This window comes from Lemur catta, chromosome 4, assembly GCF_020740605.2.
Source record: "Lemur catta isolate mLemCat1 chromosome 4, mLemCat1.pri, whole genome shotgun sequence".
Taxonomy (NCBI): Eukaryota; Metazoa; Chordata; class Mammalia; order Primates; family Lemuridae; genus Lemur; species Lemur catta.
This window is the reverse complement of record NC_059131.1, coordinates 44,428,075-44,454,616: the sequence shown is the minus strand read 5'-3', so window position 1 is coordinate 44,454,616 and position 26,542 is coordinate 44,428,075. Positions and strand designations below refer to the sequence as shown.

General features: G+C 35.6%; 1 protein-coding gene across 4 annotated transcripts in view; it reads right to left on the bottom strand.

Annotated features, from left to right (window-relative positions):
- The window catches only part of VRK2 (VRK serine/threonine kinase 2), a 99,252-nt gene that overhangs the window by 8,277 nt on the left and 64,433 nt on the right, over positions 1-26,542 (bottom strand). For all 4 annotated transcript variants that reach the window (XM_045549656.1, XM_045549658.1, XM_045549655.1 and 1 more), the window contains 4 exons: positions 25,588-25,708; positions 22,918-22,976; positions 18,727-18,893; positions 12,511-12,672 (listed from right to left, as the gene is read on the bottom strand). In XM_045549656.1, the coding sequence (XP_045405612.1) occupies positions 12,511-12,672; positions 18,727-18,893; positions 22,918-22,976; positions 25,588-25,708 (509 nt within the window). The remainder of the gene's footprint in view (positions 1-12,510; positions 12,673-18,726; positions 18,894-22,917; positions 22,977-25,587; positions 25,709-26,542) is intronic.

The window sequence follows — 26,542 nt, the reverse complement described above, 5'->3', positions numbered from 1 at the left end:
CAAATCCAGCAAATTAAATCTAGAAACATATAAAGAGAATAATACACTATGACCAAGTGGAGTTGCTTCAAAGAATACAAGACTAGTTCAATATTCAAAAACACAAATCAGTGTCATCCATTATGGTTAAAAGTCTAAAGAAAAAAAAACACATGTTCATATTAATTGATATAGAAAAAGCATTTGCCAATATTCAACACTCACTGAGGATAAAAACTCTTAAGTATGTTAGAAATGGAGGAGGGCTTCCTCAACTTGATAGAACATCTAAGAAAAAGTCTACAGCTAACATACTAAATGGTTAAAGGACAAAAACTGGTTTGGGAATGACCCAAATGTTCTTCAACAGTGTATCTACACTTTGGAATACTACTAAGTAATATTAGGTTATTAAGTATGGAATGTCCGATTTCCTTAAGTACTAAGTTTGACAGTGGATCTCTCTGACATTTCACTTTGACACTTCTTTTTTTTTCTTTTTTTTAATTGTGAAGGCACATCCTCATTCTTTCAAACACGTTTTGGCTTGTAATTATCTTTCAATTTTGTTTTTTTAGAGTAATTTCTGTGAAACCATGGATAAGTCAAAAATTCATGTTATTTTTTAACATGAGTTCTGTTGTGGAACCAATTCGGTGCAGACAGCTCCAAATATCAATGAAGTGTTTGAGAAAGATGCAGCTAATGAACACACAGTGTGTCAATGGTATGAGAAGTTCCATTCTGATGAGTTTAATCTTGAAAATGAGCCACGTGGGTGACCTGAGACCAAGGTGGATAATGATGAACTGAAAGCTGTAGTGGAAGCAAATCCATCTCAGCCTATGCGTGAATTAGCAGCAAGGTTTGACGTTACTATTCCAACAATATTGGACCATTTGAAACAAATGGCAAGGTCAAGAAGCTGGATAGATGGGTTCTGCGTGAATTAAATGAGCGTCAGCAGAGAAATTGTCTTTAAGCTTGCCTTTCGTTGCTGTCACGACATAAAGGCAAACCATTTCTACACTATATTGTGACATGTGATGAAAAATGGATTCTTTTTGACAATCATAAGCATTGGGCATAGTGGTTGGATAAAGATGAAGTGCTGAAACAGTCCAAAATTGAATATTCATCAAAAAAAGCTAATAGTGTCAGTTTGGTTGGTCCAGCGCTGGTATTACCCACTACAGCTTCATGAAACCTGGTCATTGAATGACAGCAGATGTCTACTGCAACCAGTTGGATGAAATAAATAATGAAGATGCTTGTGATTAAGCAGCTGAGATTGGTCAACAGAGACAGGCTAATCTTCTTGCAATACCACATGTCGCACAAACACCACTCACCACTGCTCAAACTACAAAAGTTAGACTTGGGAACTCTTTGTCATCCACTGTATTAACTAGACCTTGCACCAACTGACTACCACTTCTTCCAGGCTTTGGACCACTTCATACAAGGAAAAATATTCAATTCTCATCAGGCTGTGGAAAATGTCTTTTGCGATTTCTTTGCCACTTGGTCTCCAGGCTTTTTCATTGCTGGCATAAGCAAGCTACCATTAAGATGGCAAAACTGTGTCAATAATTTAGACACACACTTTGATAAACTGTACTGCTTCTTGTTTGAGATGTAATAAACTAAACTTTCAATTCAAAATTGGCCATTTCATATTTACCTCATTGACTGCCACACTAGAAAAAAAAATTTTCCTTGGGGCCATGGTGTTTTATTACAAAAATAGAATACAAACTTCAAAAACAAAATGATCCTTTCTAATGTAATGAAAAATTTATTTTTTATTGTTTTCTGTGTGTAAGGCATATGCAACTTGAAAAATAGTTCACATGGGTCCCGAGGTAAAGAGACATGTGAGTTACATATGCTTCATGAGGCCCCAAGCTCAAAACTAGTGTGAGTTAAATACAACTCACATGGCAGTTAATATGTTAATAACCTGATAAAAAGGAATGAACTACTGATACATGAAACACTTGGCTGGATCTTAAGGGCATTATGGTGAATGAAATAAAGCCAATCTCAGCAAGCTGTATATTATACGATTTGATTTATATGGCATTCTCAAAATGACAAAATTACAGTGATGCAGAACAAATCAATGCTTTCCAGGGTTTAGGATTGGGAAGAGGGTGTCAGTATAAAGCATTATAAGGGATTTCTTTGTGCTCATGGAACAGAGCTGTAGGGTGAACGTGGTGCATGCATGAGTGCATGTAAAAACTGGTGATATCCGAATAAGGTTTGTATTTGATGGTAGTATTCCAATGTCAGTCTCCTGGTTTTGAAAATTATACTATGGTTACATAAAATGTTTTTGTTGGGGGAAGCTGGGTGAAGGATGCATGCTAGCTCTCTGTATTGCTTTTGTAATTTCCAAGTCTACAATTACTTCAAAGTAAAATGTTCAAAAATAAATGCAGAAATAAAAGAGAGACCTAGATCTCCCCTCAAGAAAAAAAGAGTAAAGGTGAACTAAAGATATTTTCAGACAAACAAGAGGCAAAAGAATTGGTTTCCAGGAAAGTTACACTACAATAAATGTTAAAGGAATTTCTTTAGGCTGATGGAAAATGATACCAAATGTAAACTCAGATCTACTGAAAGTATGAAGAATTCAAGTAATTGTGAATATTCGGGTATTTTTTCTTCTTCCTTTCTTAATTTCTTTAAAAGAAAAATGACTCCTTAAAGCAACAATACCTATGTATCACAGAATTTACTACACACGTAAAAGCAAAATGTGTAAGAACAGTAGCACAAAGGATGGGGGTGAATGGAAGTATAATTTTGTAAGGTTCTTATTTTATACGTTAAGTGGTATATTAAGTCAAGGTAGATTGTGATATGTTAGGTTAAAGGTGCACATTGTACCTTCTAGATCTGTGATGTCTAATGTGACTTGAACACTTGAAATACGGCTAATTGGAACTGAGATGAGCTGTATAAAATAGACGCAAAATTTTGAAGACTTCTTAGAAAAAAAAAGTAATATATCTCAGTAATTTTTATAATGATTACAACATTGTAAAGATTAGTTTAATTAGAGTATGTTATTAAAATAAAATCTACCTGTTTGTTTTTACTTTTTAAAATGTGGTTACTAGAAGATTTAAAATTGCATATGTAGCTCACATTACATTTCTATTAGAGTTAACTCTGAGCAGGGATTTACAAACATTTTCTGTAAAAGGCCTCATAGTAAATAATTTAGGCTTTCTGGACCATATAGTCTCTGCTGCAATTATCCAGCTCTGCCACTATACCACAAAAGTAGTCAAAGACAACATGTGAGAAAATGAGTGTGGATATGTTCAATAAAAATATTTACAGAAATAGGTGGTTGGGGGCTACCCGGCAAGACAGTGGACTAGAAGCAGCTCGCACCCTCCGCTCTCAAGGGGAAGACAGAAAGCTGGAGGCGGACCTCCACCTACGGAGGGCCCTTCCTGGGCAGAGCATTACAAATCATCAGAGAAGTGACAGAGGACAATCAGAGTGAAGGAGAAGATGATGAGGTCATTCACTGAGCAAGACCGGAAGCTATCTGGGGGAGACAGCCACACGTGGGCAAGGCCAGGAGGAGAGAACCCTGGCACTCCACGCTCCCCTGTGGATACTGCGGCCCGAGCTGTGAGGGACTCCCACCACTGCTGCAGACCTTCGTACTGATCATGGAGCTGCTTGGAGTCTGTGCAGCGACAGTGCACTGGAGAGTGGGCACAGCAGGAACCTGGTGACCTCTGTTCCCAGATCACTGCAGTAGATGCCATTCTGAGCTCTCAGGTCCAGAGTGCCTGGTCTACACCGGGCTCGGCTTTGCTGCGCAACTTTGCATCACCCTGGCCAGGCCGGGGAGGGAGCAGAGAGAGCAGATGTTCTCGCTTGCCCATGACAGGGTGCTGAGCACCCCTCCCCCGCACATGGGAGAGGGGCAGAACGGACACTACAGACACCACCTGAGAGGCCCCATGGTGACTGCCTCAGTGGATTATGGGCAGGAGGAGAGCCCCAGGTGCCCAGAGGCCTGTCCCCATGCCCCTCTGGAGGCTCTTGTGCTGCTGCTACCGGGCCCTGCAGCCCTACCCCTGAGGCTCCCTGCCACCAGGCCCTGCAGCCCTTGCCATTGAGTCTCCAGTGCTGCTGGTCCCTACAGCCCCACCCTGGGGGTTCCCACCCACTGCCTGGTGGGAATCAACCCCTTGGCCCAATGCTTTCTTAGGTACCTTGTAGTCACAAGCCACGATCGCACCTGGACCCAGGTGGAGCAAACGCCTGCAGCCCTGACACCCAAGATCACTGCTTAGATAGCCTTGGCAAGCTGCCACTGCCACAGCTGCGGGGAGACCCAGGCTGAACAATATCCCACAATGCTAGCCTCCATGGAGCAGGACTTGCCCAGCCCCTGCCTGCATTTTCAATAGGAGCCTGGAGAATAAGAAACCACTGTGCTCAGAGTTCACCCAGCACCGATTTGGACTGTGACAATCACAGGGGAATGGGACAACGCAGAACAGCTGCATTACAGGCTCTCAGTGCATCCACCCTTCCAATGCCAAGTCAGTCTCCCGAAATAGGTCACGAAAGTGCAATCTATGGACCTCTCCTTCTCACTAAGTAGGCGAGTTCTCAGCAAAGAACAGGTGTGCTGGAAACCTATCTGCCCTGAGCTGAAAGAAGAGGTTTCAGATGAAATGAAACCAGCCAAAGAACTCTGGCAGCATATAAAAAAAAAAAAAAAAAACCAAAAACAGTTTGACACTCTTAAAGGATCACAATAGATCTACAGCAATAGACTCCAATGAAAAGGAAATTGTCAAAATGTCACAAATGGAATTCAGAATATGGATGGTAAATAAGATGAGTGACATTGAAGAGACAGTTGAAACCCAACACAAAGAAGAAAAAAAATATTTCAAGACATCAATAAAAAAAATGAAAAAGTCGCTAAAGTGCTAGACAACATAAGAAAGAATATAACAGAACTCAAAGAAATGAAGAGTCATTTAGGGAACTTCAAAATATAGCAGAAAACTTCGACAACAGGCTAGACCAAACAGAAGAAACAATCTCAGAGCCTGAAGACAAGGCTTTCAAACTAACCCAGTCAGTCAAAGATGTAGAAAGAAGAATGAACAATCTCTCAGAGATGGTCATTGAACACCAGGAAGATTCACAGCAAACAGGACATCTCTGAGACACACAGTCATGAACATGACCAAAGTCAAACTGTATGAGAAAATTCTACCAAGCTGCAAGACAAAAGCAACAATTAACCTACAAAGGAAAACCCATCAGTCTATCAGCAGATTTTTTAGCAGAGACCTTACAAGCCAGAAGGGACTGAGGGCTCATTTTTATTTGTCTTTTACAGAACAACTGCCAGCCAAAAATTCTGTATCCTGCAAAACTAAGGTTCATAAATGATGAAGAAATAAAGACTTTTCCAGACAAGCAAACACTAAAGGAATTTGTCAATACTAGGCCAGCCCTACAGGAAATATTCCAAACTGTATTATGCATGAAACAGCATAATAGATACCAGTGTAAAAACATATGAAAGCTAAAGCTCAAAGATCTTACAAAACAATAGCAAAAGAGGGAAAACAAAACAAGGTATCTATCATCCAACATGATGAACAGAACAGTATCCCACGTATCAATACTAACACTGAGGGCAAATGGTCTTAATGCCCCACTTAAAAGAAACTGAATGGATGAAAAAACATAAGCCATGTATATGCTATCTCTAATAAGCACATCTAACTCACAAGGATTTGCACAGACTCAAGACAAAGGGATGGAAAAACATACTCCACACAAACAGAAACCAAAAGTGAGCAGGTGTAGCCATTCTTATGTCACATAAAAGAGACTTTTAATCAACAATGATTAAAAAAAAAGACAAAGACAGTCATTATTTGACAAGAAGAAATAACAATCCTAAATACATATGAACCCCCCAGATTTATAAAGCAAATTCTACTAGATCTAAGCAAAGAAATAAACAATAGCATCATAATTGCTGGGGACTTAAACACCCCACTGACAAAACTGGACAGAAAATCAATAAAGAAACACTGGGCTTAAATGAGACTCTAGAATAAATGGACCTAATAAACATTTACAGAACATTCTACCCAAAAACTGTAGAATTCTCATCAGCACATGGGACAGAAGAAAAGAAGTAACAAAGGTCAGAGCAGAACTAAATGAAATGGAAACTAAAAAAACAATACAAAGAATCAATGAAAGAAAAAGTTGATTCTTTGAAAAGATAAAATCAGTAGACCACTAGCCACATTAACCAGAAATAGAAGAGAAAGAACTCAAGTAAGTTCAATCAGAAATAAAAAAGGAAACATTACAACTGATAAAAGACATTAAAACTGATGGTAAAAGACTTAAATGTAAGGCATGAAACCATAAAAATCCTAGAAGAAAAGGTAGGAAAAACTCTTACAGACATTGACCCAGGAAAAGAATTTATGACTAAGAGCCCAAAGGCAGATACAGCAATAACAAAAATAAATAAATGGGACTTAATTATATTAAAAAGCTTCTGCACAGCAAAGGATGTAATCAACAGAGTTAAGTAGGCAACCTACAGAATTGGAGAAAATATTTGCAAACTATACATCTGATAGACAAATAACTAACAAATATATGAAAACATGTTAAACTTCCATAATCATCAGGGAAATGCAAATTAAAACCACAATGAAACACCACCCCACCTCTGTCAGAATGATCATTATTAAAAACACAAAAACCAGTAGATGCTGGCATGGATGCAAAAAGAAAGTAATGCTTATACACCGTTGGTGAAACTGCAAATTAACACAACCTCTATGGAAAACAATATGGAGATTTTTCAAAGAAATAAATGTAAACTTATCATTCATTCCAGCAGTCTCACTACTGTGTATCTACCCAAAGGAAAAGAAGTCATTTTATTAAAAAGACACCTGCACCCAAATGTTTATCGCAGCATAATTCACAGTTGAAAAGATGTGGAATCAACCTAAGTGCCCATCAGTTTATGAGTGGATAAAGAAAATGTGGTGTGTGTATATTATACATACACATACCATGGAATACTACTCAGCCAGAGAAAGGAATGAAATAATATCATTGGCAGCAACTTGAAGAGAACTGGATTCCATTATCCTAAGGTGATGTATCTCAGGAATGGAAAAACAAACACCACATGTACTCACTAATAATGGGGAGCTAAATGATGGGTACATGTGCGCATAAAGAGATATAAAGGATGATGGAAACCAAGAAGTGGGGTTGGAGGGGGATGAGGGGTCAAAACTATCAGGTATAATGAACACTACTATAGTGCTGGGCACATTAAAAGCCTGGACTTAAGTATTATACAAGGTATCCATGTAACAAAAACATTTTACCTCCTTAGTATTTTAACAAAACAAAAATAGGTGGTTGGCTGAATTTGGCCTATAGGCCATAGAGCTGACCCCCTGCTCTCTAGTAACCACTATAGAAACAATAAATCCACAGAAGTATGGTTTAAAAAGCCAAGAAAATAGAAATTCTCAGTGCAAAATAAAGCAGAAAAGAGGTAAAATGTGACAAACAACAAATGGAACAATAGGAAGCAAATAGCAAAATGATAGATTAAACTCAACTATATCAATAATTATATTAAATGTAAATGAATCAATGAAAAGGTAGTGTTTGTCAGATTTTATCAAACAGTGAGACAACTATATACTATTTACAAAAATACATATAGATACAAAGACAGATGGATTAAATAGAAAAGGATACAACATGTAAATACTAATCATAGGAAGGTTGGAATTATTAAAAATTAAAGTAGAATTCAAGACAAAGAGTACCAAACAGATAGAAAGAAAAATGTTTCATAAACAGGACAGTTACCAAGAAAACATCAGTCCTAAATCTGTACTCATCTAATAACACACATCAAAATCCACTGAGTAAAAACTTATAGAACTAAGGGAGAAATGGACAAATTTACAATTACAGTTGATATTTTAACATTCTTTTGTTATTAAATAGGAAACAAAAGGATAAAACAAAAACATGAAGATACAGAAGACTTGAACAACACTATCAATTTAACCTAATTAACATTTAAACACCAGTATACCCCAAGCTTCAAAATACACAATTCTTTATAAGTACACAAGGAACACTCACCAAACTAGCCTTCTGCTGAGGGATAAAACAAGTTTCAATGAATTTCAAAGGACTGGAATAATAGAGAATATGTTCTGATGACACCAAAACTAGATTGGAAATGAATAACAAAAAGATACCAAGCAAATCTCAAAAATATTTAGGAATTAAATAACATAATTCTAAACAATCCATGGCTCAAAGAATAAGTCAAGGGAAATTAGAAAATATATTCAACTAAACAATAATGAAAACACAACATATCAAAATTTGTGGAATACAGCTAAAGCACAGATTAAAAATGTATAGCTTTAACTATATATTTTATAAAAGAAAAAAGGCTTAACATCAATGATTTAAGCTTTCACCTTACAAAGCCTGAAAGAATAAACTAAACCCAAAATAAGTATAAAAGGAAGGATATGATAAAGAATTAGTGAAACAGAAAACAACAGTGGATTAAAAAAAAGGAAAGTCCTTGAGAAGGTTAATGAAAACAATAAGACTTTACCTAGACTATCAAAAAAAAAAAAAAAAAAAGAAAGAAAGAAACCAAAAGTTACCATTATCGGGAATGAAAGAAGGGACATTAGCACAGATATGTGAGATCTTAAAGAGATCATAAGAGAATATCCTAACTCAGTGTTGATAAATTTAACAACTTAAACGAGAGGGACAAATTCTTTAAAGAACACAAATTACCAAAACTGACACAAGAAGAAAAAGAAACCTAATGATCACTTCATCTGTTACAGAAAGTAAATTCATAATTAAAACTTTTCCCCACAAAACTCTCTGCCCAGATGGTTTTCTTGCTAAATTCTATCCAACGTTTAAGAAAGACAGATCTTACAAAACATTTTCTGAAAACAGAGGGAACACTTCCAACTCATAATGACCCTGAAAACAACCATACAAGGATGTTGTGAGAAAAGAAAATTACAAACCAATATCTCTCTTCAACATAGATATAAAAATCCTTCATGGAATTAACATTCAGCAGGATTTGAGTTGGAATTCAGCAAACTGAATTCAGAATAACATATCATGACTAAATGGGGTTCATCCTAGATATAAAAGGTTAATTTGACATTCAAATATTTATGTAATTTTTCACACTAGTAAAGGAGAAAAAATATGAACATCTCAACAGATCTCAAAAAAGCATTTAATGCTCATTGATGACTTGAATTCATTTTTCAACAAATATGACAACATTACCTTAGCCTGATAAAGAACATTTAGGAAAAACCCACGGCTAACTTAATGGTAAAAGAATAACTGCTTTCTCCCTAAGATCAGGAACAAGGCAAGGAAGGCCACTCTCACAACTTCTATTCAATGTAGTATGAGAAATGTTAGCAGGTGTAATACAACAAAAATGAAAGGCATACATGTTGGAAAGGAAGAGGTAAAACTGTCTTGATTCACAAACAACATGATTACCTATGTAGAAAATCCTAAGAATCTATTGAAAAACAAACTTCCTAGAACTAATAAGTGAATTTAGGAAGGTCCAAGACACAATGTCAGTATACAAAATCAATTATATTTCTATCTACTAGCAACAAATAACTAGAATATGAAATTTTAAAACATTAATAATAGGATCAAAAAACATTTAGAGATAATTTTAATGGAAGATGTATAAGATGTCTACACTAAAAACTATAAAACATTGTTGAGAGAAATTAAAGACTACCTACATAAATGGAGAGAAGTACCAGGTTCATGCACTGGAGGACACAACATTGCTGGGATTCCAGTTCTCCCTAATTTGATCTTTACACTGAATATACTACCAATCCAAGGTCCACTATGCTTTTTTTGGTGGAAATTGACAAGCTGGTTCTTAAATCTTATGGAGGAGACCAGGATGTAAAATGGCCAAGGCATTTTTAAAAGAAAAGGACTGAAGGACTTATACTTTTAATTTCAAAACTTACTGTAAAGCTACAGTAATTTCAGTGTAGTGTTGGTGTAAGAAGAAACAAACAGAATAGAAGAAAATAGAGTCTAGAAATAGGCCATGCTTATATGGCTATCTGACTTTTGAAAAAGGCTCTAAGGAAACTCAATTAGGAAAAGGAAAGTCTTTTCAACAAATGATGCTGCAATATAAAGCTATATAGAACTGGCTAGCTATATGGAAAAGAAGGAACCTCAACCCCTACCTCACACCGTACACAAAAATTGATTTGAGAAGTCTCATAGACTCAGCAATGAAAGCTAAAACTATAAGCGTTCTATAAGAATATATAGCAAAAGAACTTTGTGACTTTGAGGTAGGCAAAGATTTCTTAGGTTTCCTTACCAAAAAAAAAAAAAAAAACTATTAAAGAAAAAAAAACTGATAAACTTCCAATAAAAGTAATGAATAATATAAAAAGCTTCTACTCATGTGAAGACACTTATGAAGTAAATGAATAGGCAGTCCATGCACTAGGAGAAGATATCTGACAGGAGGGTTTTACATGGAATATATAAAGGACTTCTACAGCTTTACAGTAAAGACAAATATTCAAATAAAATTGGTCAGAACACTTGAAAAGACACTTTATAAGAGAAGATATATGAATGACTAGTAAACACATGCAAAAGTGCTCAAGATTATTAGACATGAGGTAAATGAGTATTGGAACCATAATAAGTTACTAGTGCACATGTTTGAATAGTTAAAATTAAAAAGACTGATAACACCAAATATTGAGGAGGAAGTGGAATGGCCAGAATTCTTGTATATTACTGGTGGGAGTCATTTTCAAGAACTATATGTCAGCTGCCCTATGACCCAACAATTCCATGTCTCAGTAGAAATGAAACATGCCTATAGAAGGATTTGTGCCAGAATGTTCACAGCAACTATATTCCTGGTGGCCAGAACACAGGAGCAACCCAGGTTGCTCCATTAACAGGAGAATGGACATGTGAATCATGAAGAACAACTCACTGATACATGCATGAATGCAGATAAATCTCAAAAACAAATAAATAAATAAAAACAAGCTGAGTGGAAGAAGCTAGACACAGAAGAATGCATACTGTATGACCGCATGTATTATGAAATTCTAGAAGAGGCAGAAGTAACCTAGTGATGAAAATCAGAATGTCGGAACAGTGGTTGCCTCCAGGGGAAGGGGGCTGATTGGGGAAAGAAATAAAGGACTTTCTGGACTTTCTAAACATCCATATCCCCTTTCCACCTCAGCCAAAATAAATCCATTTTTTGCTTGAAACCTGGGCATCGGTATTTTTATAATACCTCCCTACCTCTGTACATCAGGTAATTCTGGTGCACAGTAAGAGTTGAGAAAGAATCTCTCAATTGGATTTAGAATCTTAAACTGTATCACCAAGCAATATTTGTCTTTAATTCTATAAATGGGAACTATAAAATATACCCATTTGAAATAGACTCCTTTACATAAATTTAAAATAAACCAACAAATAATGCTACTATTTTATACTGAATAAATGTAAAAGAGTCCTAATAATACTAAAAAAAAGCATATCTCTCTCTGGATAAACTCGTATGCTTGCTGGTTGGATGAGGAATGTATAACTACTATGCTTTTAATTTTTGCCTTGGCTGCCAAGAAGTTCAGAGCCAAATTCAGTGCTCGGTTTAGTGATTAACATCCCAGCTGCCTGATATATCAATTTTTCTTGGGGGTAGGGTATACAAGGTGGGGTATTAAATTATCCTGTTTCATACTGTAAACTACTTCAAATCATTTGGGGAAAATGCTAGCGTATAAATCATATAAAATGTTGGACATTTTGACAAAATTAAATATTTTTCCACTACAGATATAAATGCATTGTATGCTTCTCCTTCTTGTCAAAAAAGGTTAGATTAGGAAGGGCTTTTGCTTTTGCCTGAATGAGTCATCTGCTAAAGGTGAGTCACTAACCACCCAAACGACTGAATGATGTAAAAAACACATCATTTTAAAATACAACCATATTGACAGGGAAACACTTCACTTACATTAATTATAAGGGTTAGACTTGAGGAACAAATGTAAAAGTATACAATATGTTAAGAGTCCCTAATGGATCATAGATAGCATAAGAAATTTAAGTGAACTTCATTACATTCTTAGGATAAATAAAGAAATCAGATCTGTACGCCAATGTGCCCACTGCTGTTCTGTTTCCGTGATAACTGGTGTCGGCTGCTTTGATTTTATCAGCAGGATAGGATGTTCTGTCCCTTCTCATTTAACAAAACCATACAACCTTGGTCCTCAGGAGAAAATAAGATGTCTTTCTTCCCAAAGGGCATATTCTAATGTAACATTAAGGGGGAAAAAACCCAGCAGCCCCTCTCACCTGAGTTGCTTCATTGTTCATCAGTCCAGTGAGCTTCTCCTCCTTTTGCACTTTCCTCCCTGTTGCACAGGACTCAGCACTTCTCTCACTGTGGACTTTTTTTTCCGTTAACCTATTTTGCATCTGATTGACTTGCTTTGTTGCAGCCTTTTGTGAATCAACCTGTTGGTACAGAAAGTAATAATGCATAATGGAAAACTTTTGACACTTTTTTATAAAAATGCATTCATGTCCAGACTCTTGAAAATTCTAAACTGGCCAACCTTTAAAAAAGAAAGAAATACAGAGGAAAGCAGCAAATGGACGTTATAGAAAAAAACATAGTAGTTGGCAAGATCCAGACCCTTTCTCATCAATGGGACAAGACCAATTAAAATTAGTGTCACTGTTATGCACTCTTTAGAAATTATCTCTAAAGATAACTTGCTTACTGAAAACGGCATTTTTACAGAAAATTGTCACATTTTAAAACTGCACATGAATTCATTATTAACCTTTGCTGGGAGTGGATCCAGTACATCTTTGTAGTTTAAATTCTTATTAATTAAAATCTTAGTTTTCTATCATTAAAGTGAGCCTAATTAATGTGAATGTATAAAAGGAGCTTGTGATGTTGCTTACTTTTTGGTGCAGGTAGTTTAACCTTTGAGCAAGATGATTAACAGTTCATGCCATCTGATATCATGTACCAGTATCAGAGGTTAAGTTCTACAACAAGCTTGCTCTCTCTAATGTTTCTTTTTCACACCATGGTGATATCTAGGGGATGACTGACTCTCAATAACCTTGAAGTAGACAGGGAAATAGAAGGGCAGATCCCACAATACAGTTGGAACATTGAAAGCTACAGTGAAGGTCCTTATGTGAAGTATTTGTTCAGCAGCTTCATGTTTACAGCAGCTGTAGTGCCATCACCTTTTTTCATGGGTTAAATAGGGGGCAGAATATAGGAACAGCACAAGGGGAAATAATGGAGTAGCCAGTGCCAAAACAGAGAATGAATTACATTGGCTGGGCAAGCAGAGCCTTAATTGGTAGTCTCTCAATTTTTAGCTTCTATTGCCAAGTGTGTTCACTCCTTCTCTTTAAAACATGCCGGTGTTTTGTGGCTAGGTCTAAGTTGTCACAACATCATTCTTTATTTGCCCCTCCTCTAGGATCCCAGCTTATCTAAGGATGGCAAAACTACTGCCTTTCAGTAACCTGCAAATTGGAAATGTTTCCTAATCATGCAGGGACTCTTTATTTCCACCACTCAACCCTCCCAAACTACTGGGAAAATTGACGTGTAACCATTATCTGAGGCACTCTTCCACTGAAGTCATCCTGGTAATAAATGTACATCACATCATTAGTGTGAAACAAAAGCTTTCCCCAGGTTGTTGCACAGTTCAATCCTACTAAGACACTGGCTTGTCAATCATTGTGAAAATCTGTTCTATGTCATAAACGATTAGTTGAGATCTTTTCTCTCCAGCTTTATTGAGATATAATTGACAAATATAAATTGTATATATTTAAGGTGTACAACATGATGTTTTGATATATGTATACACTGTAAAATGATCACCACAATCAAGTTAATCAAAATATTCATCACCTCACATAGTCACCATTTTTTGGTATGTGGTAAGAACACACAAAATCTACTCTCTTCTCTTAGCAGATTTCAAGAATACAATACAGTATTCTTAACCATAGTCCCTATGCTGTACATTAGATCTCCAGAACTTATTTATCTTATAACTGAAAGTTTGTACCCTTTTGTTAGAGTAGAAAACTAGGAGACAGGGCTGAGACCAGATGCAGGGACTTGCAGATCGGTGCAGGTGTTAAAATAAACAACTCTTCAGCAGAAGCTAACTAGAGGGGTTGCTAACTGCAGGCAAAAGCTGGCTTTGACTAGCTCCTCAGCTATCTCTGCCACCTTACATGAACTTTGGCTAATTACAATATCATTTACATTGTAGTGTTAAAATTTCTTCACCCTTGAAATCACCCTGACAGTTCCAAGACAACCATATAAAGTACGAAAATGGGAGGGAACCCAATTCTTGGAATTACTACCCACATTCTTAGTAAAAGCCAAACCCTTGGCCTTGAATATTCCTCCCCTCAATTAGTAAGACTTCAAAAGATCTAAAACCACTTGCTTTCAGTGCAGCTGCTCTCTTTTGAGCTTGCCCACTTTCCTCCCTGAGAGTATACTTTCGTTTTAAATAAAAACTGTCACTTGCTTGGCTTACATAGTGCATCCTGAAATTCTTTTCCCCACAAACACCAAGAACTTGGAAAAACCTCCAAATGGAGGCTGGTAACACTTTGACTAACATCTCCCCATTTCCCCCAACTCTCATCCCCTGGCAACTACTGTTCTACTCTCTGCTTCCTATGAGTTCAACTTTTTTAGATTCCACATATAAGGAAGATTATACAGTATTTGTCTTTCTGTGTCTGGCTTATTTCACTTAGTAGAAAGTCCTCCAGATTCATTCATGTTGTTGCAAATAGCAGGATTTCCTTCTTTTTATGGCTGAATAATATTCCATCGTGTGTGTTTGTGTGTGTGTGTGTGTGTGTGTGTGTGTGTGTGTGTGCGCGCGCACGTGCGCATCTGTACACTTCACATTTTCTTTATCCATTCACCCAACAGACACGTAGGTTGGGTTGTTTCTATATCTTGCCTATTGTGAATAATGCTGCAATGAACAACGGGGTACAAATATCTCTTTGACATCCTGATTTCGTTTCCCTTGGATATATACCCAGAAGTGGGATTTTTGGATCATATGGTAGTTCTATTTTTAGTTAAGATATTATTGAGATTTTTAGTGCCTCCTATATGTTATGAACTCTAGATAGAACGGGTTTTTTTTGTCCTGGAAACCTCTAGGTATAAACAAAATTTGGTACAATATCTTCAGTCCTCTGTGAGACTTCCTGGAGAAGATTATGCCTCCTAGATCTGCCGTTAGTTGGCTGAATGGTTAGGTTATAGTGCCATGGACACTCGTAGCTGACAAACAAAATGATATCTAATTTATGGAAAATTTCTACTTCTAGGGAAACTTTTACAATGGTAAGAGTGACGTAGGATGATAAAGTTTAATTCTTAATTGCGAACACTGTGAAAGTTTCTTTTTCTCAGAGATATAAGAGTAAGTAAAGGAAATACCCCAGACATCCCACATAATCAAATAGAAGGACATTACTATCCAAATGTGTCATTTTCAAGAAAGAAGCTATTCAAATGAGGTAGTTTTTATTTAATTTTCCATTGGAACTTCACACTGTTCTATAAAATCAAGAATATTTTTGGACTCTTAAAATTAATAAACCAAAAATGTGCTTCTAATTGGAACCTGTATTCTACTTTCCTTCTTCAGATGGAGAAAATAAACATGAAGAGAAGTTCACGGAATTATTTTGAGAATTAAAATTCAGGAAAGAATTTTGTAAACTGTTAAATTCTATACAAATATTACTACTACCAATAGTAATACATTCACCACTGGATTTGCCGTAGTAACCTCAGATTTAGGGTGAATAAAGGAATAAACTTTTACTGCCTGAAATGTAGGCTAGCTTGAACACAGCTACTCCTCTGCCTACACAAAAGGCATTTAAGAAAGATGGGTGGGCTCATTATGCCAGGTGTCTACACTATTACAACATGGATTCAAGCACCGTAATAAGAAGGGGACATCAAGAGGAAGACTCAGTTTACAGGGAGCAATTTATGATGCATAGTAAAATCCAGAATTGGAAAAATACCTTTTTCTTTTGCAAAAAGATGATGTAAAGTTGCTGAGATTTTTATGGTGATGTGTTACTTTCTAATACCTAACCAAAACATATTTTTCTTAAGAATACTAAATTTTCCTCAGTATAAGTTTCACTTATAATGAGCCCAAAATAACATTTAAAAATTTTAAACATTTGTGACTTTTTCCCCTTTGAATACTGGAAGCATTTTTTTTCTATATGTGTATACCTTCTCTGGTCCAATGGCTCCTTTTTAAGTATCATTGTCCACTTAAAGTACCAGTCCAGAGTTCACTCACTAGTCTATTAAATAACTAAAGTGATCCATGTATACAGTAACAAGAAATGTTTTTAGTTAGTAACAAGGGGATTCTGTCTGTGACTAAAAAGAGAGAAATGTGGAGGCATGTGGTTGATTATTCATTCTGGAATAATTTTTGTTATGGAAGCAATCTCTTGTGGAAATAATCTTATACTTGCATCATTTAAGGGAATTGAGTTGACAGTTTATACTGTCATACTTTGCTTTGAACATTTTCAGGTTTTGTTTTTGTAGCATTATAAAATCTGTAATATTATAAATAAAAATTAAGATACTTCAAGTTTAGCCCATATATAGTGAGCTAATATTTTATATTATCATTATTAAATATATTTGTGCACTTAAAAATATTAGAGAAATAAAGTCATTAATAAATATCGATCTGCTGTGATATATATCCCCAAATTATCTGTCTATATAGCCAAGCTGATCACATTGTTAACAGAAATTAACTAAAGTCTTAAGAAGCCATATTATTCTTAAGTGTTTTCTTTTTACTCATAATCAAAATGCTCTAATCAAAAGGAATATTTTTGATGGAGGCTCATTGGAAAAAATGTTTTATGTCGTGTTCTCTGCATATAAAAAGTTTCACAACCAACACCCTTTGAATTTGATGAAACTGAAAATTCTGGTGGATAATAATTAGAATTTTATATCAGAGGATATAGCTATCAGTTTTTAAAATGGCTTCTTTTATATTTCAATTAAGTTTATGAAACCGAAGAATTACAAAAAAGGAAAAAAAACTACTTAAGTTAGTGTAGATTAAGTGGTGACCATTATTGCATGGGAAATACTATGTCAAGGAAATGGCTCTTTGTTTTGTCGCAAAAGTGATAAAAACACAAAAGTCAATAAAACTGTTAAAATAAGTCTAGTAATTACCAAGATCAAAATCCAGTGGCTTTTTATTAAACATGAACTTTTGTTCTGCCTTCTGCAATACGTAAATAGTGCTGACAATTGGTTTGTGAGGCACTTACTACAATAAAATGTAATTGTATCATGAGAGAAAGGTGACAATCAGGAGATCATGAAAAAATTACATATTCTCACTGGTAGTTAATTAGCCATGCAAAACCTCCTCAAACAGATATTCTCTTCTATTAGGAATGATTACTATGCAGGCCTACAGATGTCAATACCACAGTCATTCAAATACTTCTTTTCCTACTAATTGAAGGTTGTAAAGCTCTGGTGCCAAGGTTTTGCTTCCAAAGAGCTAATTTATGACTAGAAGGATATTTTATGTCTTCAGTTGCAGCAGCTACAAAATTCAGCAAATCAGAACCATCTGTGCACTGATACTTGACTCACCATTCATCTAGCAGCCTATCAGTCACATTAGTTTGCATCCTGCATTCTTGGCTCATGAACACTTGTGATGATCCAAAGTTCATAAAGAATATTAAAAATGAATGGCATCCTGACCCTACCTTATTGTACACGTACCAGGGAAAAAATGCCCTCCACACTTTTTTTTGCATATGGACAGCGTCAAGGAAGAAACAGACAGTTAGTTGCCTGTCCAGTGATGTTGCTAACAGCAGTCTCAGGTTTCTGCCACCCTCTTAAAAATGTTTGAAGTTCTAATTCTTTTGTATTGTTTTAAGTTCTGATTCCTCTCTTTTTGTTTTTCAGTCAGTGTGAGGGAGTTTGTTGGAAGACAGCAGAGTAAAGGAGGAGGTGTAACTTTAAAAAAATGATAGCTCTTTTTTTCCTAAAGAATTGTTTCTGTAGATTGAAATATCAGTGCATAAAAATAATCTGGTTAAATCTAAGACTATTATCACCATCAAATCATGGCCAAACTGGTAGGCAAAAACAGACGACAATACCTAAAGAGAACTGAAAAAAAGAAGCAAATAAAGGCCTTTATGAATAAAGTTGCATTAGCCTTTAAGCTTACTCTAGTCATAGCTCTATGACTATTTTTCTCTAAGAGATGATAGGTCAAAAGAACTTTCAATAAACTTTCTTGGTGCTGAATTAGGGGAAATAGGAATTACATATAAGGATAAAAAATTTAGTTGTCAGATTCATTTTGAGACCTAAAATAACTTCATTTAATAGAAAAGCATCACAGAAGTAAATAATCAAATGATCCCAGGGATCACGTTACTTACTTTTTGATTGTTTGGAGCATGTACATTTATGCTCTGTCCTTTAGTGGAAAACTCCAGTGGTCCTAAAGGTATTGCACCTGGGTTCAGAATTTTCTTGAGTACTTGATAGTTTGGCTTTTCATCATATGCTAAACGATAAGCACTTTCCAAGAATTGGGCTATTTCACCTGTGAAATATTAAAAATTTTACATTTCATTCATAATTGGCAAAAATTGTTAGGATTCCAATAATCTCAAAACCTTTTTCTCTTACACATTTACACACACACACACATCCTGAAGAAACTAAAAGCAAACGAATGAAAAGAACTTTTTAAATGATATTCAAAAGTGACTAAAGTATACTGACCTACAGATTTAACAAGATGGGACAAACAGGTAACTCTTTTACATATCTTTTGATATGTTTACAATTCACTAATCTTATGAGAGAAGCAAATTTTAATAATTATAGTTAGTGATTTTGATTTATAAGGTGCTAGTAAGGACTACATAAATAATATAATAGACTATACATGCTTCATACTTTTTATGTTGAATTTTAAAAAAATCAGTTAAAAACAAATGTTACTTATTATAAAGCTCCTTACTTCAAAGAAAAAAAATTATTGCAAATTTTAATTAAGGCTTTGATTTGGGAATTATAATAGTATTATTTAGAAATGACCTTGAATTCCATATTGCTAACTGTGATTGATTTTAGATTGCATGAAACCTCCCTCAATACCCAGCTAGCCTGGCACATTCACAGCAGTCTTCTCCATTTTAGACCAGTAGAGTAAGGAGTTGCCACCTTTTATTTTTTTCTCTAACATAAAGAAATGTTTCCCTAGAATTACATAGTAATCTCACTTCTTCAAAAAAGGTTATGAACTACCAACTTTTAAATACAAGTAGAATTAGTAACCAAAAGTTACAAACATAGCTGCATTAAAATGTTCGTAGTTTGCATTTTTGTTTCAGGCGGAGGTACAACAATCTAATACTGGGATAGAAGTAGTGATAATACTAAACACTGTTTAAAAACTGGCATGTTTTCATTTGTTCACAGATGTGTTTAGATATGCCTTTACCCTTCTAAAACTTAATACTGACCCAAATACAAGTACCTCTTATTTTCTCACTTAGTTGTTTATTATATCCCATAGTGGAAAAAATCTGGGAAGCTTCATGGGTTGGCAGAAGTGATTTCCTAATCCTTCACTTTCCCTCCAGGTCTACCTCCACTCAAGAGCAGAATTTCAGAGGCACTGGCTTTCACTCCCTATAGGGAAAACTTCCAAAAGGAATAGTCATCATTCCTTTCTCCCTATTAAAGTTAGAGTAACCATTTTACAACACTGAGTCAAGAGCTATGTTATGTTCCAGGACCATGAAGCTAATGTGGTTAATATGAGAACTCTTGTCTCTGGGCTTTTTTTTTTTTTTTTCCTGGACATTATAGCAATTATGCAACCTACTATTTTCCTCTCTAATTTATGAGATATATAAAATTCTGTTATCCAGCATTTAGTCAACCACATCTCTGTTAACTAGCAACTGCTATTGCTTTATCACCACATTTATAACTGATGTTTCCTGGAGCTCCTTGGGGGAGCATCCAATTCCTAAAAGGATGACTAAAATGACTAAAAAAATAACATTCACTACCATTTTAACATAAATATTGTTGTTTGGTCCTTTGAAGAGTGGTACGCCAAGTTATGTATATATTACAATTCCATTTACCAGAATGTCCCAAATGGAGAAGAGAGGTGACTATGTTGGGAACAAATCACTGTTACAAGACAATAGAAAACTCCTGGCATTCCACCAACTGATAGCAGCTGTGCTGCAAAGCCTTCATGGGACTGGGGTTTGGAAAAATGAGGTATCAGTGAGGTAGGAAAGGGAGAAAATAAAAAGAACCACCCGCTTCATAAATTTATTATTATAAACCTGAATCTTAGACTATTACAATGTAGTACTGATTTAAATGTTACCCTTTCAAGATCTGGATTTATTATATTAACTACATTTTTAAATTTACTAGCATCTTTCCAGAGCTATAAAACAAAATGCTTTGAGTAGGATGAAATTATGATATTCTTGAATCATCTACTTTTTAAGCCAGGGAAATATTAAGTATCATTATTATGATTTCAAGAGATACTTTTTTTTTCTTTCTTCTTGAGACTCACAGAGTCTCACTCTGTCATCCAGGCTAGAGTGCAGTGGTGCCATTATAGCTCACTGCAACCTTAAACTCCTGGGCTCAAGTGATCCTCCTGCCTCAGACTCCCAAACAGCTGAGACTAGAGGTGCATGCCACCACTCCTGGCTAATTTTCCTATTTTTTTGCTGAGATGGGGTCTCACTCTTGTTCAGGCTGGTCTTGAACTCCAGGCCTCAAGCAATCCTCCTGGCTTGGCCTCCCAAAGTGCTGGGATTACAGGCATGAGTCACCGCACCCAGCCTCGAAACTTTTGAAACTATTATTACTCTGAGTTGGACATGCATGCTGCAAACTTCTTGGCTGTTTTATTTCATAAAATGCCTTAGTAATAAATCTTTTATAAATCAGTTCCTTTAATTTTCATGGTGTGCTTTTCCTAAGCACAACTTCTTAATTTAAGAGATTATCACTTAATATTAAAGTTTCAATATTTTGTGCTTTAGAAATAGAAATATGCATTTTATAATTGTACAGAGTCAAATAAATGATTTGTACTGAGAAAGGAGAACTTGGTGTCTTTCCCAACCAAATTTCTCATCTAACTCAAGTCTTAACTCATCTCTAACAACAGAAGAATAACACAATATACAATGGTCCACAATCATTTATCTTGTACAATCCAGGGAATCAGGTTTTTTTTCCTAATCCTAAATTGAACAGTTATCTTTTGTATACGAGGGACAAGAAAGGTAAGGGAGATATATAATTAAAACAACAAATGGCATCTGCTCATCTCCTTCTCTTTCTGTCCCACTGATTAAAACATAAACTATAGACTTGGTAAGAATGCCAGTAACAGTATGAGACAAAAAGCAATACTGTCATTTTGACCAAGTTATTTAATGTAGGTACAAAAGCAAAACTGTCATCTTTCAACCCATCTCTCCAAATAAGGATCTCCCTTGTTTGGTGGCCTCCATCAGAAGAAAAGTACAACAGAAAGGGGAAAGCAAAAGAGTCACATGGGGACAGACTTATGGTACTTCCTAAATGGATGTGGGAAATAGAACTTATTTCTTCTTCTTTTATTTCCTATCCAAATGAAGTTCTGGTTTCTAGTCAAAGAAGGGCTGTGAATATAAATTTAAGATGACTTAACTCTACTTTTCAACTCTCAGATAGAAACTGATGCTCTTTGACCTTAGCTAGAGAGGGTCAGTGTACATATCTACTTTCAGAAGTCAGCTAAAAACTAACTTTGAGATTGCCCAATGCAAATAGAAAACAACATTCACTCTGCTTATTTGTCTCTGAGCAAAAGCAAGCCTGACAGCAGGAGCTGGCTTTTTTTCTATAAGCAATCTAACTCAATTGTCAAATTAGTGCTGAATAATGTGTCAGGCATACATATACAAATGACAGGAAGTTGGGTAATTCCTAGTTGACTATTTTATACTGATAACATTATCAATTAAAGAATTCCAAAAAGTTCTATACTAACTTGAAAGAGAAAACCATTTATGAAATATACCTCCAAATCCCAAAATCATATGACCTTGCTAATCAAAAAATTTTTGCTGGCAATTCAGTCACAGCATAACCCAGGTCTAAATAGCACTCAAGTGTTTAATGATTTGTTTTTTTAAATTACTGATTGAAAATAGTCTTTCCTTAGGTCAACTTTATCTTCTTTCAACCATATATTAAGGAAGAAAAACAGTCTTAACTCTATAAACACCAGATACAATTGACTATTTAACCTGTGCATGATTCTCAAATATATATATTTTTTAAATGCAATCAGCATAGCCTAGAACTCTACCTAATTATTTTCTTATAGGGTTCTTATGTTCTAATGTCAAAGATAATCTAAATAAACATTCTGTTCTCTAGCAACCTATCTGCAACCCTGAAGAGATTCCTCCTACCCTGATGGGAATAGGAGTGGGCAGGTTAAGCAAAAGCTACAAAATAAGAATGACGAATGTGGTGACCTGTAAATCATAAAAGAAGGTAGAAATTATCATTTGACTTACAGCAACTGCTTCCAGAAGGAGCCCATTTTAGCACTGACTCAGGGAGCTCATCCAACAGACTAAAACAGAGTAAAACACAATGAATTTGTTTTCAGTCCCGCGATTCACTGTTTTGATTAGAAAGCAAAACTCTAATTCTGTGTTGGTAGGTCACCAAAATTATGATTTTCAATGCTTTTTTTTTTTTTAACCCCACCTATAATGAATGGGAGGGTTAGCAGAAGTAGGAAGATCTCTTAATTCCCATTGATTAATTTTATATTAATCACCCAGAAACTAATGCAGGGCCAGAAAGGTGCGATACTTTCCCTCACCCGTCATAATAAGGGTCACAGCTAACACTCCTATAACAAAAGACAGGTTAATAAGAGAAAAGCATAACAAATTTATTTAATCAAAGTTCTACACAACATGGGAGGCTTCAGAAATGAAGACTCAAAGACACAGGGAAAATTGTCTATCTTTATGCTTGGATTCCATGAAGAATGGACAGCTGCATAGAAATGTGATTGGACATAGGGTATGATCTAATAACAGACTGGCAGGGGTGAAGGGAGACCCAGCAAGGCCTCTTGGCCTCTGTGTGTAGCATTCTTTCCTCTCAAGACCCCTCTGCTCTGCAATGAAGGTCTTCAAGGGAGAAAGGAGAGAGTGACCTCTTTGGGCAGAGAGGAGTCTTAGTTTCTACGACCTGCCTTGAGGCTTTCTGATCTCCTTTAGCTCAAAGTACTCAGTACGCCAAAGCGCCATACTGTGAGGGCATAGTTTTCCAAAGCCCAACACTAAACAATGTATTATTATAGCATAATATAAATGCTTTAACTCAAATTTGTACATGTAAAAATGCAGAAGTAGGGATACTTGTCAAAATTTCTGTGACATAAATTTTGTATCAAAAAAACCATAATAAGAAACTATATCTAATTTTTGGGATATTTTTCCTCAGGTATTTACCATTGGACAGCGGTTAATTATTCACATTGTTCTCCATTGGGCAGTGTTTTATACTGTCCTACGATTAAACAGGTTTAGGTTTTGGGGATTCTCAACCGGTAGGTACAATGAAAATATTCCAAAATCCAAAAAAATCCCAAATCTGAAACACTTCTGGTACCAAGCATTTCAGGTAAAGGATATTCAACCTGTATAAATATTCAACTAAAATTATTGATATGAGTGAGTGATTCACAAATTCAGGCACAGGCAGAATAGCAACAATAAATGCATTGATCTAATATCACCCTGTCAGGGAAATAAAGGACATAAGGGAGATATAGTGTTATGGTTGAATATGCAATCATGCCCTTATGAAGAAAATGTTATACTTTCTCAGCAAATTGAATAAATTATGATCATGTGTTATATACTAAAAGAAGTTTGCAAATGCCTGTAGTTTATCTGCATTATAAACTGCATACTGATAAAGGAGTAAAACAATTCATATTAGTCTTCTTAAAAGAAAAATATACATATAATCATTAGAATTAAAATGCTAGCTTTTTAAATAACATCATTACTTTATTATATTATTCAAATTAAGTAAACTGATTTGGAAAACTAGATACCAAAACTGTTTATATATGCCCATTATTGTGCTTTGATTTCACCCAGACTTCAAAAAATATCAGTTACATGAGGGTTAATATGAACACCACAATCACTGTAGTAAATAACTGATGTAGTTCTAATATTGGCTTATATAAATGTTTTAGTTTTGGGTAAGGGACTAGGATGACCAAGATTCCAAGGGGAGAAATATTTCATATAATACAGATCAGTATTTACAAATGTAATCTGCATTAATCTGAATCTGCAGGCTAGCCTTTCTATTAAAAACTGATGCCACACTGAATTTGAAGATTGATTTCTATGAATCGACTGCCCCTTCACCCTTTTGTACACATCTGTTGTGACTTGTCCTACTTAAAACCTAGCTGCTTTTTCCAGTTGTGATATCTGTGGATAACTACTGCTGAGCATTATCTTGGTATATGATGAAAAAATGGCTATTCTGTATTACATGCAGTTGACTTTTTTTTAGGCCTGATCAGTGAGAGAACTGAAAAACAGTAACACACACTGTTCTTAGTCTGACCTAATTCTTATGCTAATAGAATCTAGGTGATAAAAAAACTGAATGTGGAATATTAAAAATGTTTATGTGGCTGTAAGATTATCTCATATAAACAGCTCATATAAAAATTTTGTTCATTTCTTAAGAAACAAAACATACTTCCTCCATGACAAGAATAAGAGGTAAGCTGCTCTCACTTAAAAAATATAAGCCCTACTTGTCTCATTTCACAATGTTGCTTTGCACAGTTAGTATCAATCATACCAAGCTCAGAATACTTCTACGTACTTGTACAATGCTAATTTGAAAATACTCTTCCTTGAAAACACCACCACCTAGAATCTAAGCTTTGGAAAACACCACGTAAAGGAATAGATATTTTACTTTATATTTTCAATTGTAATTCAAATACATGTGCTTTCATAGGTATTATATTAATGGATTTTATGTGTTAGTTGTTTGGTTTTTAAAAAAATATTTTTCTAATTAAAGAAATTTGCTTTGGTCGTCATGTTGGGTGAATGCCAATCTTCTCTGGGATATTATTTTCCTTCAGACCTGTTGCAGTAAATGATGAAATACTTGAAAATTTGTACTTTGTTTTAGCAGTCTGCACGGCCACAGGGTCCTTCAGGTTCCGTTCCCAGGGAAGTTTCCCACACAGCCACCGCAGCATGCAGTAGCCAAGGATCTCAACGTCACTTCGTCTGGACAGGGCTATAGGAGTAAGCATTAGGAGAGAAAGATGAGGGATAAGCAAGTTCTTGAGAAATGGAGAAATGTTTGAGTGAACTACTATTGATGAAATATGAAAAAGCCAAATGGGCAAAGTGTTTTGTTTGTTCAGCTGGAGTAAAACTTAAACGCCTAAGCATTTGGTCCCAGTCCACAGACAGGCAGTGACTTGTTGCTGTTGAAAGTAAGGGTCAGTTTCCTCACCTCCTCCAACTTCATCTTTCCTTAGTCTGGCCTGTCACATGAACTTGATCCCCATGGCCTCTGACATGATCCAGACAACCCATAACCCGGCACCAACACTTTCTCAAAGAGCCAAGCAGTAAAACAAAGAAATAAATGTCTGCAGCTAAATTGCTAACATATGTTCCAGGAAGTCCATGGGGTCTGCACTGGTCATGCAGAGACCCTTTGAATGCAGACTAAACACTGATGGCCTTTCCTGTTCCACTCTTACCAGTACATTTGAAGTTGGAAGAATATGACAAAACTGCCATCTAGTGTGCAGTATTAAAAAACAGGTCCGTCTTAAGATTTTCCAGTTATATGAAAATACAATAAAATATGTCTACTGCTTTGGATATACAGTGCTAAAATTTCACAATTATTATTTTTAGATAAAAGCAGCAACAAGCTAATAAAATTCTTGTCCCATATCCTGAATAGAAAATATAAAAGTGAAGCAATGGTATGAGGGATTGGGGGAAAGGTGGTGGGGAGTGGATTTCGAAGCCAACTAGAGGCTTTCAAAATTTAATATAAGATGGCTTTTCATGAAAAATACATTAAAAGAACATTTTCAGGCCCTTGTAAATA